Genomic DNA, 14,547 nt, shown 5'->3' on the forward strand with positions numbered 1-14,547 from the left:
CATACGACCACCATTACGACTACTACGATGAGCTAAGCTCTTCATACGACCACCATTACGACTACTACGATGAGCTAAGCTCTTCATACGCCCACCATTACGATTACTAGGATGAGCTAAGGTCTTCATACGACCACCTTTACGATTACTAGGATGAGCTAAGCTCTTCATACGACCACCTTTACGACCACTACGATTAGCTAAGCTCTTCATACGACCACCTTTACGACTACTAGGATGAGCTAAGGTCTTCATACGACCACCATTACGCCTACTAGGATGAGCTAAGGTCTTCATACGACCACCATTACGACTACTAGGATGAGCTAAGCTCTTCATACGACCACCATTACGCCTACTAGGATGAGCTAAGCTCTTCATACGACCACTATTACGACTACTAGGATGAGCTAAGCTCTTCATACGACCATCATTACGACTACTACGATGAGCTAAGGTCTTCATACGACCACCATTACGCCTACTAGGATGAGCTAAGGTCTTCATACGACCACCATTACGACTACTAGGATGAGCTAAGGTCTTCATACGACCACCATTACGACTACTAGGATGAGCTAAGCTCTTCATACGACCACCATTACGACTACTAGGATGAGCTAAGCTCTTCATACGACCACCATTACGACTACTAGGATGAGCTAAGCTCTTCATACGACCACCATTACGACTACTACGATGAGCTAAGCTCTTCATACGACCACCTTTATGACTACTAGGATGAGCTAAGGTCTTCATACGACCACCTTTACGATTACTAGGATGAGCTAAGGTCTTCATACGACCACCTTTACGATTACTAGGATGAGCTAAGCTCTTCATACGACCACCTTTACTATTACTAGGATGAGCTAAGGTCTTCATACGACCACCTTTACGATTACTAGGATGAGCTAAGGTCTTCATACGCCCACCATTACGACTACTACGATGAGCTAAGCTCTTCATACGACCACCTTTACGATTACTAGGATGAGCTAAGGTCTTCATACGACCACCTTTACGACTACTACGATGAGCTAAGCTCTTCATACGACCACCATTACGACTACAACGATGAGCTAAGGTCTTCATACGACCACCATTACGACTACTACGATGAGCTAAGCTCTTCATACGCCCACCATTACGACCACTACGATTAGCTAAGCTCTTCATACGACCACCTTTACGACTACTAGGATGAGCTAAGGTCTTCATACGCCCACCATTACGACCACTACGATGAGCTAAGCTCTTCATACGACCACCTTTACGACTACTAGGATGAGCTAAGGTCTTCATACGACCACCTTTACGACTACTGCGATGAGCTAAGGTCTTCATACGACCACCTTTACGACTACTAGGATGAGCTAAGCTCTTCATACGACCACCATTACGACTACTAGGATGAGCTAAGCTCTTCATACGACCACCATTACGACTACTAGGATGAGCTAAGGTCTTCATACGACCACCATTACGACTACTACGATGAGCTAAGCTCTTCATACGACCACCTTTACGATTACTAGGATGAGCTAAGCTCTTCATACGACCACAATTACGACATTTAAGGCCAATCATGCCACCATGTAACGCCGTCGTGTCACGCCGACATGTCACGCTTCACACACACCGAGACACAGAGCGGAATCGCCATCGAGTAATTCAAGCAAGTAACAGATAAAGCTTTCTATCGTCAACAAAGTATCTGACTTCTTGGTATATTGTTATTTGAATGTTTTGAAAGGGACCGTTGTTTTTTTAATGTGCTACGCGGCGAACCAACAACAACAACAAGTCCGAGGGAGTGATCAATTTCGCAATCATTCTTCGATTGTCTGTTGCGGTCCCTCATCCCTTCGAGAATTCCTGGACCACCCCAAATTTACTTACTCTGCACCGCGGCATGGTCAGCGTCTGGCATTTCCTCGAGCGTTGCCATTAGCAACTGAGCCTTGGAAGCCCATTGACGGCGGATCATTTGGAAATGCTCGACTGTCGATTGGTCAGGTTTCACTTTAAATGACAAGAGTCACAAGTTACAACTATGCAATTTAACATTTAAAGAAAGATAGATGTTCACAACCTGTGCAACAAAGACATTGTAGTCTGACACAATTTAAAAAAACTGGTGAATCTGGTAAATCAAGTCTATAGGGTGCTATAAACACGTTTACTATTATTGTTATTACCACGTTACAGTTAATCACAAAACTTTCCAGTCTTCTTCCTTTAAATGTCTGATAACCACCTATAGTTCAACCAGAAATCTAGTCTCGCCACTCGTTCCATCTGGAAAAACTGTGTCGACAGATGATTTTTCAGAGCAGCTCCAAAACCATGGAATGATGGAATGATATTTATAAAGAGAACCGCCCTTGTTAATTTTAAATCTGGTGTGAAAACACATATTTTCAAAGTATCTTTTGATTTATTGATTTTAGTTTTAATCATATACTAAATTTAATTTTTTTTTATTTCATACTACATATCTTAAATCTAGAATTAAGAAGCGCCACAGGCGCAAAATTTAATTTTTTTTATTTCATACTACATATCTTAAACCTAGAATTAGGAAGCGCCACAGGCGGTGTGTGCGGCGCTATATAAATCTGTTAATAATGTTCGGTCCAGTAGTACTGACCTGATAGCGCCACAGGCGGTGTGTACGGCGCTATATAAATCTGTTAATAATGTTCGGTCCAGTGGTACTGACCTAATAGCGCGCGTGCTGCAGCGACGACCTGCGGAGTCAGCCTATCGATGAAATCCCCTGTTACACGCACCGTGCGCACCTTGCTGGCATACCCAGAATGCTGCACGGCCTTACTAGCACTACCGCTCATGCGTACCACGCGGCTCAGCAGCTCTTGCGCCTGCGCATCAAACTCACGCTCCTGGCGCGCATGTGCTGATGGCTCTGCCTTGGATATAGCTAGAGCTGCGCCCGCGAGTCGATCGACCGGCGCTGAGACGTCAGCGGTTAAATCGTCTACAAGCGCGGTAAGGAGATGGACCTGGTGGACAACGGGCGATATTGTTAGAGATGGACTGGGGATTAGAATAGGAGGTCTAGTCAGAGATGGAAGCCGCCATTCAATTTCATCGGTTAATTCAATCGAGGGATACTCATACATTGTTGATAAAAGGATCAGATTTCTATCATAGGTAGTTTGAAGTTTTTGTGCCTTGCATTTGCCAATAATCTACTTCTGCTTTAGGCGACACCACAGGTAGACCGGAGTCTGGTGTAAGACAGTTTAGGTACAGTAGTCACATACCTTTGTTGCCCATTCTCTCTGTGACAGGCTCATCTTCTCCTCGATGCTCATCAAAGCCAGGTCCTGCTCCGTAGTCTTGTGGTCAGGTGTTCTTAAGTTCACCACTACTCGAGCCGTATCATGAAGGTCAGCGGTAATCCGCTCCACAGCTGCTACTGAGTTGGTCACTTGTGTGACCTTAACGTCGTCACGACACCTGGGGAGACAGGTTACAAAGGTCACCACATGACTATGTTATATTTATCACGACACCTGGGGAGACAGGTCACAAAGGTCACCACATGACTATGTTATATTTATTACGACACCTGGGGAGACAGGTCACAAAGGTCACCACGTGACTGATACACCTGGGGAGACAGGTCACAAAGGTCACCACATGGCTATGTTATGTTTATCACGACACCTGGGGAGACAGGTCACAAAGGTCACCACATGACTATGTTATATTTATCACGACACCTGGGGAGACAGGTCACAAAGGTAACGACACTACTGGTATATTTATCACGACACCTGGGGAGACAGGTCACAAAGGTCACCACGTGACTATGTTATATTTAGTGGCTGAATATACTTGTTTCACAACTAATCTCCGTCGCTACTGCCACACCTTACCCCTTGGTTGCAGCACCGCCCATCTCCTTTAAGGTCCGCACGTATGACGTAAGAAGACGGGCCCTTTCCTGCAATGCATGCTGGTCACCTGCTATAGCAGCAAAGGCAAGAGGCTCAACTGGGGCCGAGGTCCCCACGGTTACATCATCCACAGCAAGGATCAGTTTTTTTACTTTGAATGCCCATTTTCTACGGAAAGCTTCTAATCTCTCAATCTTCTCTACATCCGTAGGCTCCAAAACCATTTCCTGAAAAAATAAGACAACGTTTTTTAAATAGGATTCTTTAGAAACAAAATTAGATTTTTGTTTCTTAATCCTCTTACATACCTATCTAGGAATAAAATAAGAAATTTGAAACTTTCTAACGTACAAATTTATATTAATTGAAAAAGGCATCGCTCAGTATATATAACCATATCGTATAGGGGGTATTTGTTTCATTGGCTTATACTCAGAGAGAAGTCTAATTTTGCACGGCCTCGAACATGAAGGTGGATCTTCTAAGCTTATAACAATCGAATTTATAGTGAGACACGCGCTACCGTGGGCACTAAAACAAAATTTATTGTTAAAATTGTTATATAGTCTAGAAGCCAAATCGATTGATTACGAGATCGGCCCAACGGAATATCGTTATATTTCATAAGCGCGATGCTTGAAATCCGAATTATTTATTACAGCCTATGTTGGACATTTTTTCCAAACTTCCGACTTTTGATAAATCTCAACTATATTGCAATTGGTTTGGATTTAATCTGGCATTACAATGAACGATGATAAGGCGTCATATTCCTATCACGTAACCCACCTGTGCAGCGGCGATCAATCGTTCCGTTATCTCCTCCACATCACGTGACGTCAACTGCAGCAGCTCAACGCGCTTAATCGAGGCTGGGTCACGTACAGGAGTGACGTTAAATTCATTCCCGGCATCCACCGCGTAATCCTCGGCGTCAGCAGCAGTTTTGGCGGAGACGGCGAGCTGACGGAGACGAGTGATGTGATCTTTGATATTGGAGATCTGTGAATAAACACACAGTCCCAACTCACCAACAAACTAGCAGTCAATTTAGTGGAAGTTAGAAAACTGTTCTAGCAGATATCACGTGACTCTCCTCCAGTAAGCCAGCGAGTAATCAAGTGATGTACCTGCTTTCTGACTTCTTTGGGATCTCCGGAAGTGGCGGATAGAGCGAGCTTAGAAGCTGAGGCCGACCAAGGAAACACCAAGTCGTCTACAAAACTTTCGAGTATGTGGAGTTTGCAAGCCCACTCTCGGCCTATTGTGTGAAGGCGATCCACCCCCATGACGTCATTGGGGTTTGCTGTGACGTCACGAGCTGCTTGGATGATCATTGGCATGAGTTTTCGAAGTTCGCTTGACGTCACGCGGGCTTGTCTGCGGCATATCGTAAAGTAAAGGCATTCTAATTTTGATAGCCATTTAAAGGAGAACTCGCTATTTGATAAGCGGAGCACACTTGGATCAAGCAATGTTGCAAGGTCCCGTGCAATCAGCATCATCTTGGATTGCTAACAAAACCTCGTGCAATCAGCATCATCTTGGATTGCTAACAAAACCTAGTGCAATCAGCATCATCTTGCCTTGCTAACAAAACCTCGTGCAATCAGCATCATCCTGCATTGCTAACAAAACCTAGTGCAATCAGCATCATCCTGCATTGCTAACAAAACCTAGTGCAATCAGCATCATCTTGGATTGCTAACAAAACCTCGTGCAATCAGCATCATCTTGGATTGCTAACAAAACCTCGTGCAATCAGCATCATCTTGGATTGCTAACAAAACCTCGTGCAATCAGCATCATTTTGCATTGCTAACAAAACCTCCAAGAGTAATGCTGGGCGATGGTAACAGTGCGGGGAGTCGTGTCAGGTGTAGATCCAAAATAAAAAAAGGACAAAGATTGAGGGAGTATAAAACAGGGATTACTTTCTCCGACAAGTATCCTGTTACTTCTTCTCACCTTACTTTCTCTGGGTCGATACATTTCTCCGCTGCCTTTTCGGCCAGGTGTGTCGAACCTTGAACTCGAGTAGCCATCTTGGTTACCCGAGCCTCGACTTGACGCCGGTCTCCAGTTTTCGTCGCGCGAATAAGGCGCGTCACGTGAACCCCCGATCTGCGCGATGGCGTTACGGGGTGACCCCGGATACTTGCTAGTGACGTCATTGACTGGCTGTCTGACGGAACGAGGCCTGGGAAAGTAAAGTGTTTCAATGTATGGCACCTGCTACAATAACAAGAAAAAAAAAACAGTAAAACATAATAGATGGCTCAGAACATAGCTGCTTAAATTCCGGATTCCCGCCATTTCCTTCCCCAACTGGAAAAGCACACCAGTAAGGTAAAAGAAAGTGCGGTATTTAGTGCAGTTACCAATGTAAAAACGCTAGACTAAACTATTTAGATATTAAATGAAAGTGCTCAGTTTTGCCTCACCGAGTAAGGCAGGTTGGTCCATGCCTTCCCCATCCCCCTTGGAATGCAAACTCTCCCATGTGCTGCTCACGTGTTTCCGCTCTAGTTGCTGTAGATAACGTGGTTGCTCAGCTGTACTGGGATTCTGGATAAATGCGAGACTCTGAGATGTATATATTAGTCTGAGGTATAGGCACGTGCTTTGTTCTATTAGTCTGAGGAATAGGCGTGTTCTCCGTTCTAGTGGACCACCGACTTCCGAATTAGTTTTGATAGGCCCCGAGGTTCTTGTTAGAAATAAATGGTTTCGTGCATCTTTACGACATATACCGCAGAAACGTCGTATTACTTCTAGTCGACGGGGCTTATACGAGAGTCCTGGTAAATTTTAACAAATTTTCTAATGCGCTTGAAAGGAATTTTTTTTGTACAAGGTTAAATAAATAAACAGTTAAGGTAAAATCCCTCTAAGCCTTTTATTAGAATGTTTCCAATATTATTTGTTTTGTTTAGCGTATAGCTTTTTTTCCTTTTCCCTTTTGATATGTAAATTTCGAGACTGTTTTTACAGTTTCTGTAAATCAGTGATGGCGCTGATTGGAAAAAGGCGTTCGGTCTAGTCAGGCGACTCATTGGGTTACAAACCCTTTTTGGAAATAGCGTTTACAGACTAGTTGCCCAGGGCGTCCGGTCTCCGCGTCGCCCTAGCTCCAGGCGGATGAATAATGCACGACGTACCTTGAATGGAAGAGAAGAACTCTTGTTCTGGTAAGTGAGCCGGTCAAAAGGGCTGGATGTATCCACACCACTAGTCACCAATCCCTCGTTCCCGTCACTCGATAATTTGTCACTGCCTGCAGGGAGACAGAAAAACATGAAAAACATGCATTCAGGAAAAGATGAAAACATGCAGGCCGAAAGGAAAACAAGTTAGCTCTCTGTACCCGACTTGAATTGTTCCCAAGAAACTTTCATATGCTGAGAAGGCGAAGGTTGGGTGAGATCCTCGGAACCTGAAATGAGAACAAATATATGATAAGCAAACGCTTTTGTATCTGCTAAGACAAGCACAAATATGGCGTTTGCTAAAATAAGCGAAAATACGATCACACAACCGCAATGAAAAAAACTTGTGGATTATTGGCGAGCGATGAGTTTTTCTGAAATCGAGGTTCTCACTGCATTCATGCATTTATATAGTGTTTCTATCACTAGGCTAGTTCAATGTCCATCAGGCACAGTAGAATCTAACACTAGGCTAGTTCAATGTCCATCAGGCACAGTAGAATCTAACACTAGGCTAGTTCAATGTCCATCAGGCACAGTAGAATCTAACACTAGGCTAGTTCAATGTCCATCAGGCACAGTAGAATCTAACACTAGGCTAGTTCAATGTCCATCAGGCACAGTAGAATTTAACACTAGGCTAGTTCAATGTCCATCGGTCACAGTAGAATCTAACACTAGGCTAGTTCAATGTCCATCGGTCACAGTAGAATCTAACACTAGGCTAGTTCAATGTCCATCAGGCACGGTAGAATCTAACACTAGGCTAGTTCAATATCCATCAGGCACAGTAGAATCTAACACTACGCTAGTTCATTGTCCATCGGTCACAGTAGAATCTAACACTAGGCTAGTTCAATGTCCATCGGTCACAGTAGAATCTAACACTAGGCTAGTTCAATGTCCATCGGTCACAGTAGAATCTAACACTAGGCTAGTTCGATGTCCATCAGGCACACTAGAATCTAACACTAGGCTAGTTCAATGTCCATCGGTCACAGTAGAATCTAACACTAGGCTAGTTCAATGTCCATCAGGCACAGTAGAATCTAACACTAGGCTAGTTCAATGTCCATCAGGCACAGTAGAATCTAACACTAGGCTAGTTCAATGTCCATCAGGCACAGTAGAATCTAACACTAGGCTAGTTCAATGTCCATCAGGCACAGTAGAATCTAACACTAGGCTAGTTCAATGTCCATCGGGCAAAGTAGAATCTAACACTAGGCTAGTTCAATGTCCATCAGGCACAGTAGAATCTAACACTAGGCTAGTTCAATGTCCATCAGGCACAGTAGAATCTAACACTAGGCTAGTTCAATGTCCATCAGGCACAGTAGAATCTAACACTAGGCTAGTTCAATGTCCATCGGTCACAGTAGAATCTGACACTAGGCTAGTTCAATGTCCATCGGTCACAGTAGAATCTAACACTAGGCTAGTTCAATGTCCATCAGGCACAGTAGAATCTAACACTAGGCTAGTTCAATGTCCATCAGGCACAGTAGAATCTAACACTAGGCTAGTTTAATGTCCATCAGGCACAGTAGAATCTAACACTAGGCTAGTTTAATGTCCATCAGGCACAGTAGAATCTAACACTAGGCTAGTTCAATGTCCATTTGGCACAGTAGAATCTAACACTAGGCTAGTTCATTGTCCATCTGGCACAGTAGAATCTAACACTATTCTAGTTCAATGTCCATCAGGCACAGTAGAATCTAACACTAGGCTAGTTCAGTGGCCATCAGGCACAGTAGAATCTAACACTAGGATAGTTCAATGTCCATCAGGCAGAGTAGAATCTAACACTAGGCTAGTTCAATGTCCATCGGTCACAGTAGAATCTAACACTAGGCTAGTTCAATGTCCATCGGTCACAGTAGAATCTAACACTAGGCTAGTTCAATGTCCACCAGCCACAGTAGAATCTAACCCTAGGCTAGTTCAACATCAATCAGGCACAGTAGAATCTAACACTAGGCTAGTTCATTGTCCATCAGGCACAGTAGAATCTAACACTAGGCTAGTTCATTGTCCATCAGGCACAGTAGAATCTAACACTAGGCTAGTTCAATGTCCACCAGCCACAGTAGAATCTAACACTAGGCTAGTTCAACATCAATCGGGCACAGTAGAATCTAACACTAGGCTAGTTCATTGTCCATCAGGCACAGTAGAATCTAACACTAGGCTAGTTCATTGTCCATCAGGCACAGTAGAATCTAACACTAGGCTAGTTCAATGTCCATCAGGCACAGTAGAATCTAACACTAGGCTAGTCCAATGTCCATCAGGCACAGTAGAATCTAACACTAGGCTAGTTCATTGTCCATCAGGCACAGTAGAATCTAACACTAGGCTAGTTCAATGTCCATCGGTCACAGTAGAATCTAACACTAGGCTAGTTCAATGTCCATCAGGCACAGTAGAATCTAACACTAGGCTAGTCCAATGTCCATCGGTCACAGTAGAATTTGACCCTAGGCTAATGGGCTAACGGGCAGAATCTAGCTGGATAGTGGGCTAACAGTCAGAATCTCGATAGGCTAGTGGGCTAATGGATAGAGTCTAGCTAGGCACGTGGGCTAACGGGCAGAATCTCACTAGGCTAGTGGGCTAATGGATAGTCTAGCTAGGCACGTGGGCTAACGGGCAGAATCTCGCTAGGTTAGTGGGCTAATGGGCAGAGTCTAGCTAGGCTAGTGGGCTAACAAGCAGACTCTCGCTAGGCTAGTGGGCTAATGGGCAGAATCTCGCTAGGCTAGTGGGCTAACAGGCAGAATCTCGCTAGGCTAGTGGGCTAATGGGCAGACTCTCGCTAGGCTAGTGGGCTAACGGGCAGAATCTCGCTAGGCTAGTGGGCTAATGGGCAGAGTCTAGCTAGGCTAGTGGGCTAATGGGCAGAGTCTAGCTAGGCTAGTGGGCTAACAAGCAGACTCTCGCTAGGCTAGTGGGCTAATGGGCAGAATCTCGCTAGGCAAGTGGGCTAACAGGCAGAATCTCGCTAGGCTAGTGGGCTAATGGGCAGACTCTCGCTAGGCTAGTGGGCTAACGGGCAGAATCTCGCTAGGCTAGTGGGCTAATGGGCAGAAACTTGCTAGGCTAGTGGGCTAACAGGCAGACTCTCGCTAGGCTAGTGGGCTAACAGGCAGACTCTCGCTAGGCTAGTGGGCTAGCGGGCAGAATCTCGCTAGGCTAGTGGGCTAATGGGCAGAGTCTAGCTAGGCTAGTGGGCTAATGGGCAGAGTCTAGCTAGGCTAGTTGGCTAACGGGCAGAATCTCGCTAGGCTAGTGGGCTAACGTGCAGAATCTCGCTAGGCTAGTGGGTTAATGGGCAGAGTCTAGCTAGGCTAGTGGGCTAATGGGCAGAGTCTAGCTAGGCTAGTGGGCTAATGGGCAGAGTCTAGCTAGGCTAGTGGGCTAATGGGCAGAATCTCGCTAGGCTAGTGGGCTAATGGGCAGACTCTCGCTAGGCTAGTGGGCTAACGGGCAGAATCTCGCTAGGCTAGTGGGCTAATGGGCAGAGTCTAGCTAGGCTAGTGGGCTAACGGGCAAAATCTCGCTAGGCTAGTGGGCTAACAGGCACTCTCGCTAGGCTAGTGGGCTAACGGGCAGAATCTCGCTAGGCTAGTGGGCTAATGGGCAGAGTCTAGCTAGGCTAGTGGGCTAATGGGCAGAGTCTAGCTAGGCTAGTGGGCTAATGGGCAGACTCTCGCTAGGCTAGTGGGCTAACGGGCAGAATCTCGCTAGGCTAGTGGGCTAATGGGCAGAGTCTAGCTAGGCTAGTGGGCTAACGGGCAAAATCTCGCTAGGCTAGTGGGCTAACAGGCACTCTCGCTAGGCTAGTGGGCTAACGGGCAGAATCTCGCTAGGCTAGTGGGCTAACGGGCAGAATCTTGCTAGGCTAGTGGGCTAACAGGCAGAATCTAGCTAGGCTAGTGGGCTAATGGGCAGAGTCTAGCTAGGCTAGTGGGCTAACGGGCAAAATCTCGCTAGGCTAGTGGGCTAACAGGCACTCTCGCTAGGCTAGTGGGCTAACGGGCAGAATCTCGCTAGGCTAGTGGGCTAACGGGCAGAATCTTGCTAGGCTAGTGGGCTAACAGGCAGAATCTAGCTAGGCTAGTGGGCTAACGGGCAGAATCTCGCTAGGCTAGTGGGCAGAGCTAGCTAGGCTAGTGGGCTAACGGGCAGAATCCCGCTAGGCTTGTGGGCTAATGGGCAGAGTCTAGCTAGGCTAGTTTGGGCTAGTTCCATGAGATGGCCTCTTACCCTTGAGAGCCGCACTCTTGGTCCCTGACACAGCGGTCTTCATGGCTTGAATCTTCTGCATTGTTATGCGCATTGCTTGTGTTACCTGAGCATGATGGGAACTATCACTGACGTCACAAATCATCTCCTCGACGGTAAGACCAAGACTGGAGAGTGCTGGTATAAAAAAGGGGACATCAAACAGCTTGATGAAGGCGATACGGCAGAACTATGCTAATTAAAAATATTGGAAACTAAAATTAAATAGGAAAATATACTATTATCCATGCATTATTTTATACGCTTGTATAATACCATGAAATTTTTATTTTGATGGATTTGATTTCACAGTAGATTTAGTTTGCTAGCAAAAGGTAACCAGGGTCTTTGACTATACAGACACAAAATCTGATTCATTGTATCACCTTGATCTATGTCTAAACATAGTCTTTCCAGTTGATCCTGTTGATTTGGATCAGAAGTTTTCGCAATCTCACGCTTGCAGACCTGGGAAATACGCTCTACTCGGCCGTGTAAGCCGTGGGAGACCTGGGCCAGCTTTGCTGCATTGCCCTCAGCAAGTGCCTCGTGACACCGGGCCACGTCTCGCTGAACGTGCAACTCTACGAGGAGAAGATAATACGATAAAACATCAAAAGAAATACGATAAAAACATTGCATGTCGTGTCGATGTTATGAAAATGTAAAAACAGCCTCAGACGGCTGGCAATGCTTGGTAATTTTAAAAGCCCCGTGAAAACGACTGTTCCGAATATATACGAGTGTACAAACAGCCCAAAACTGCCTGTAACGTTTGGTTAATACTTTCGCTTGACTCATTAAGATAAAAGTCAATGCAAATGAGGATTCAGCGAACATGGATGTCTCTCATGAGATACTGAAGTGAAGTCTGAGACAAACGTTTGATCTTAAGCACACTTGTCCCTGCACCACCCAGCAGCAAACATGGTGTACAAAAGGTTGTTGGTGTTTACGAGGAATTAAGTAATGGAGGACTATGCTGTATGTATGTGCACTATCTATGCAGGTACTGCAAAGTAGTGAGACAACCTTTATTTGTCGCGTGGTTAACCTGTGCACGCAATGCTGGTGGATATTGGCGTTGTTTGGAGCACAATGAGTGAAACACGCCTCATTTTACACGCTTGCGTAGGCACAGTGAGTGAAACACGCATCATGTTACACGCTTTGCGTAGGCCCAATAAGCGAAACAAGCCTCATTTTACATGCTTTGCGTACACAAAACGAGTTAAACACGCGTCATGTTACACGCTTTACGCAGACACAATAAGTGAAACACGCCTCATGTTACACGCTTTGCCTAGGCACAAATTTCGTTTGGATAATCGTGACGCTATTTCCGATGTCTAAAAAACAAAGTGTTTTTGACGAGGATTTCACAACAAACAATCACCTACATACCCGAGATGTCGATAAAATCTTGTATGTTAGTGACGTCATCTACGGCATCAGTAAGAGTGACCAGTTTCTCGGCCCAGTCCCTCCGCAAGACGCATAATCTATCAACCGTGCCTATATCCCGCGGGTCCCTGCGAACTGATCCGGCTGCTGCCACCAGCTGGGGGATTAGCTTTTCCAGTTCAGAGCAAGTGCACGTGATTATGTGAACCTCTATACAGGAAAATTGAACACAACACATAAAAGGTTGTCTTTCGAAGCCAACATAGCGTTAACATGATATAGAAATTGCCTTGTTTTCTCATTAACTGCTTGGCTTGCAATTTTCAGTAACAACATTTTATCATTTGACGAATCACTAATTGCATAAAAAGGTTTCTCTTTACAATATTGTCCATCGAAACGTGCTTAACAGCATTCTTGCAGTCCTAGAAATCCTATTGGGGGAACATCCCAAAATTTACGAATAAACATCTTCTGTTTCAGCCATTTTGGGTTATACTATTACTAAGGAGTGCCAGTTCATTTGTTCTTTAATATATATTAATGAGTGTGGTGAGAGGCAAGGCCATTGGCTTAAAATGTTCGTATCCTAGAAGACGAGGGATTTACAGCCCCCAATATAAAAGTCAAGTGTTCAAACCTTTGAAAAAATCTGGCTTGCCCCTGGATTGAACCCGGGACCTCTGCCCTGAGATACAAAGGCCGTACCACCGAGCTATGGCTCCCCAGATCTTTCTCCCATGTCGACTTACTAGGCGGATTGCTTGAGATAGACGCAGCATGGCGTGACACTTGGATGAGCTTGTTGGCATGACTCACAAACATGTCAGCTTTGTGCTTGGTCTCTATGGTGGCTTCCTGCTGTCCAATTGCACCTATACCCTACAACAAAAAGGCAAGTATAACTTTATAGAGGACTGAATTAACTTATAAGGCTGTAACCCCTAGAGATTCTTTTTAAAATTGAAGCCATGGAGAAGCTCATTAATAGACATGAACGGCTGAATAAAATGTTTGTCTCTAGATATTGAGATGTTCCGCTATTTTTGCATTCAAACCACAGAAGTTCTGTGCAGGTGGTTTAATTTCCTGTCTAAAAAAGGCATAAGCTGCTCCAATGTCTTACCCTAGGGTGCTTGGTTGCCGTGGTCACAAGATTATGAATAGGAAGTTCTGCACAAGTGAACACACTACTAATTTGGTCCACAATAGCCAAAGTCACGTTATGATCCAGTCTCTTTAGCTCGCTGGTTAATCTGTTCACAGTCGTATCAAGGTTACGTCTAAAGCAAATAACAAAACGATTAAGAGACAACAATATGTGCACCATGTTGTACCAACTGCACTCTGTAAACATGAGGAACTTTGTAATACCCAACGCACTTTGTAAAATTTAAGATTACATTTTGCGTTGAAAGTTATTACATTTTGCGTTAGTTATTACATTTTGCGGCGTAAAAACCAGCTCCGTTAACAACCAGTTTATCAGTTTTCAAGATGGTCCCTCACGAGAGCTTAGTGTACCTTATTACACTTTATTTTCGCGACGTCAAAATTTCGCGATTTTTAAATAGCGATATTCACTACACTTTATTTTTGCGATTTCGCTATTTTGGGACAATAAAATCAAGAAAAATAAGTTGAATCCAAATGTGCTTTAATCATCAAAACTGTAACAAACTATAACAAAACCGGGCGTGTTCTAAATTCAATTC

General features: G+C 44.7%; 1 protein-coding gene across 7 annotated transcripts in view; it reads right to left on the bottom strand.

The window, feature by feature from the left end:
- Positions 1 to 14,547, bottom strand: part of LOC116618752 — a 31,680-nt gene that overhangs the window by 10,771 nt on the left and 6,362 nt on the right. For all 7 annotated transcript variants that reach the window (XM_048728802.1, XM_048728808.1, XM_048728803.1 and 4 more), the window contains 15 exons: positions 13,959 to 14,115; positions 13,585 to 13,714; positions 12,833 to 13,042; positions 11,815 to 12,012; positions 11,411 to 11,566; positions 7,297 to 7,365; positions 7,091 to 7,206; positions 6,374 to 6,497; positions 5,898 to 6,129; positions 5,060 to 5,309; positions 4,719 to 4,931; positions 3,909 to 4,156; positions 3,291 to 3,486; positions 2,726 to 3,026; positions 1,903 to 2,025 (listed from right to left, as the gene is read on the bottom strand). In XM_048728802.1, coding sequence (XP_048584759.1) covers positions 1,903 to 2,025; positions 2,726 to 3,026; positions 3,291 to 3,486; positions 3,909 to 4,156; positions 4,719 to 4,931; positions 5,060 to 5,309; positions 5,898 to 6,129; positions 6,374 to 6,497; positions 7,091 to 7,206; positions 7,297 to 7,365; positions 11,411 to 11,566; positions 11,815 to 12,012; positions 12,833 to 13,042; positions 13,585 to 13,714; positions 13,959 to 14,115 — 2,723 coding nt within the window. The remainder of the gene's footprint in view (positions 1 to 1,902; positions 2,026 to 2,725; positions 3,027 to 3,290; positions 3,487 to 3,908; positions 4,157 to 4,718; positions 4,932 to 5,059; positions 5,310 to 5,897; positions 6,130 to 6,373; positions 6,498 to 7,090; positions 7,207 to 7,296; positions 7,366 to 11,410; positions 11,567 to 11,814; positions 12,013 to 12,832; positions 13,043 to 13,584; positions 13,715 to 13,958; positions 14,116 to 14,547) is intronic.

This window comes from Nematostella vectensis, chromosome 6 (genome assembly GCF_932526225.1).
Source record: "Nematostella vectensis chromosome 6, jaNemVect1.1, whole genome shotgun sequence".
Taxonomy (NCBI): Eukaryota; Metazoa; Cnidaria; class Anthozoa; order Actiniaria; family Edwardsiidae; genus Nematostella; species Nematostella vectensis.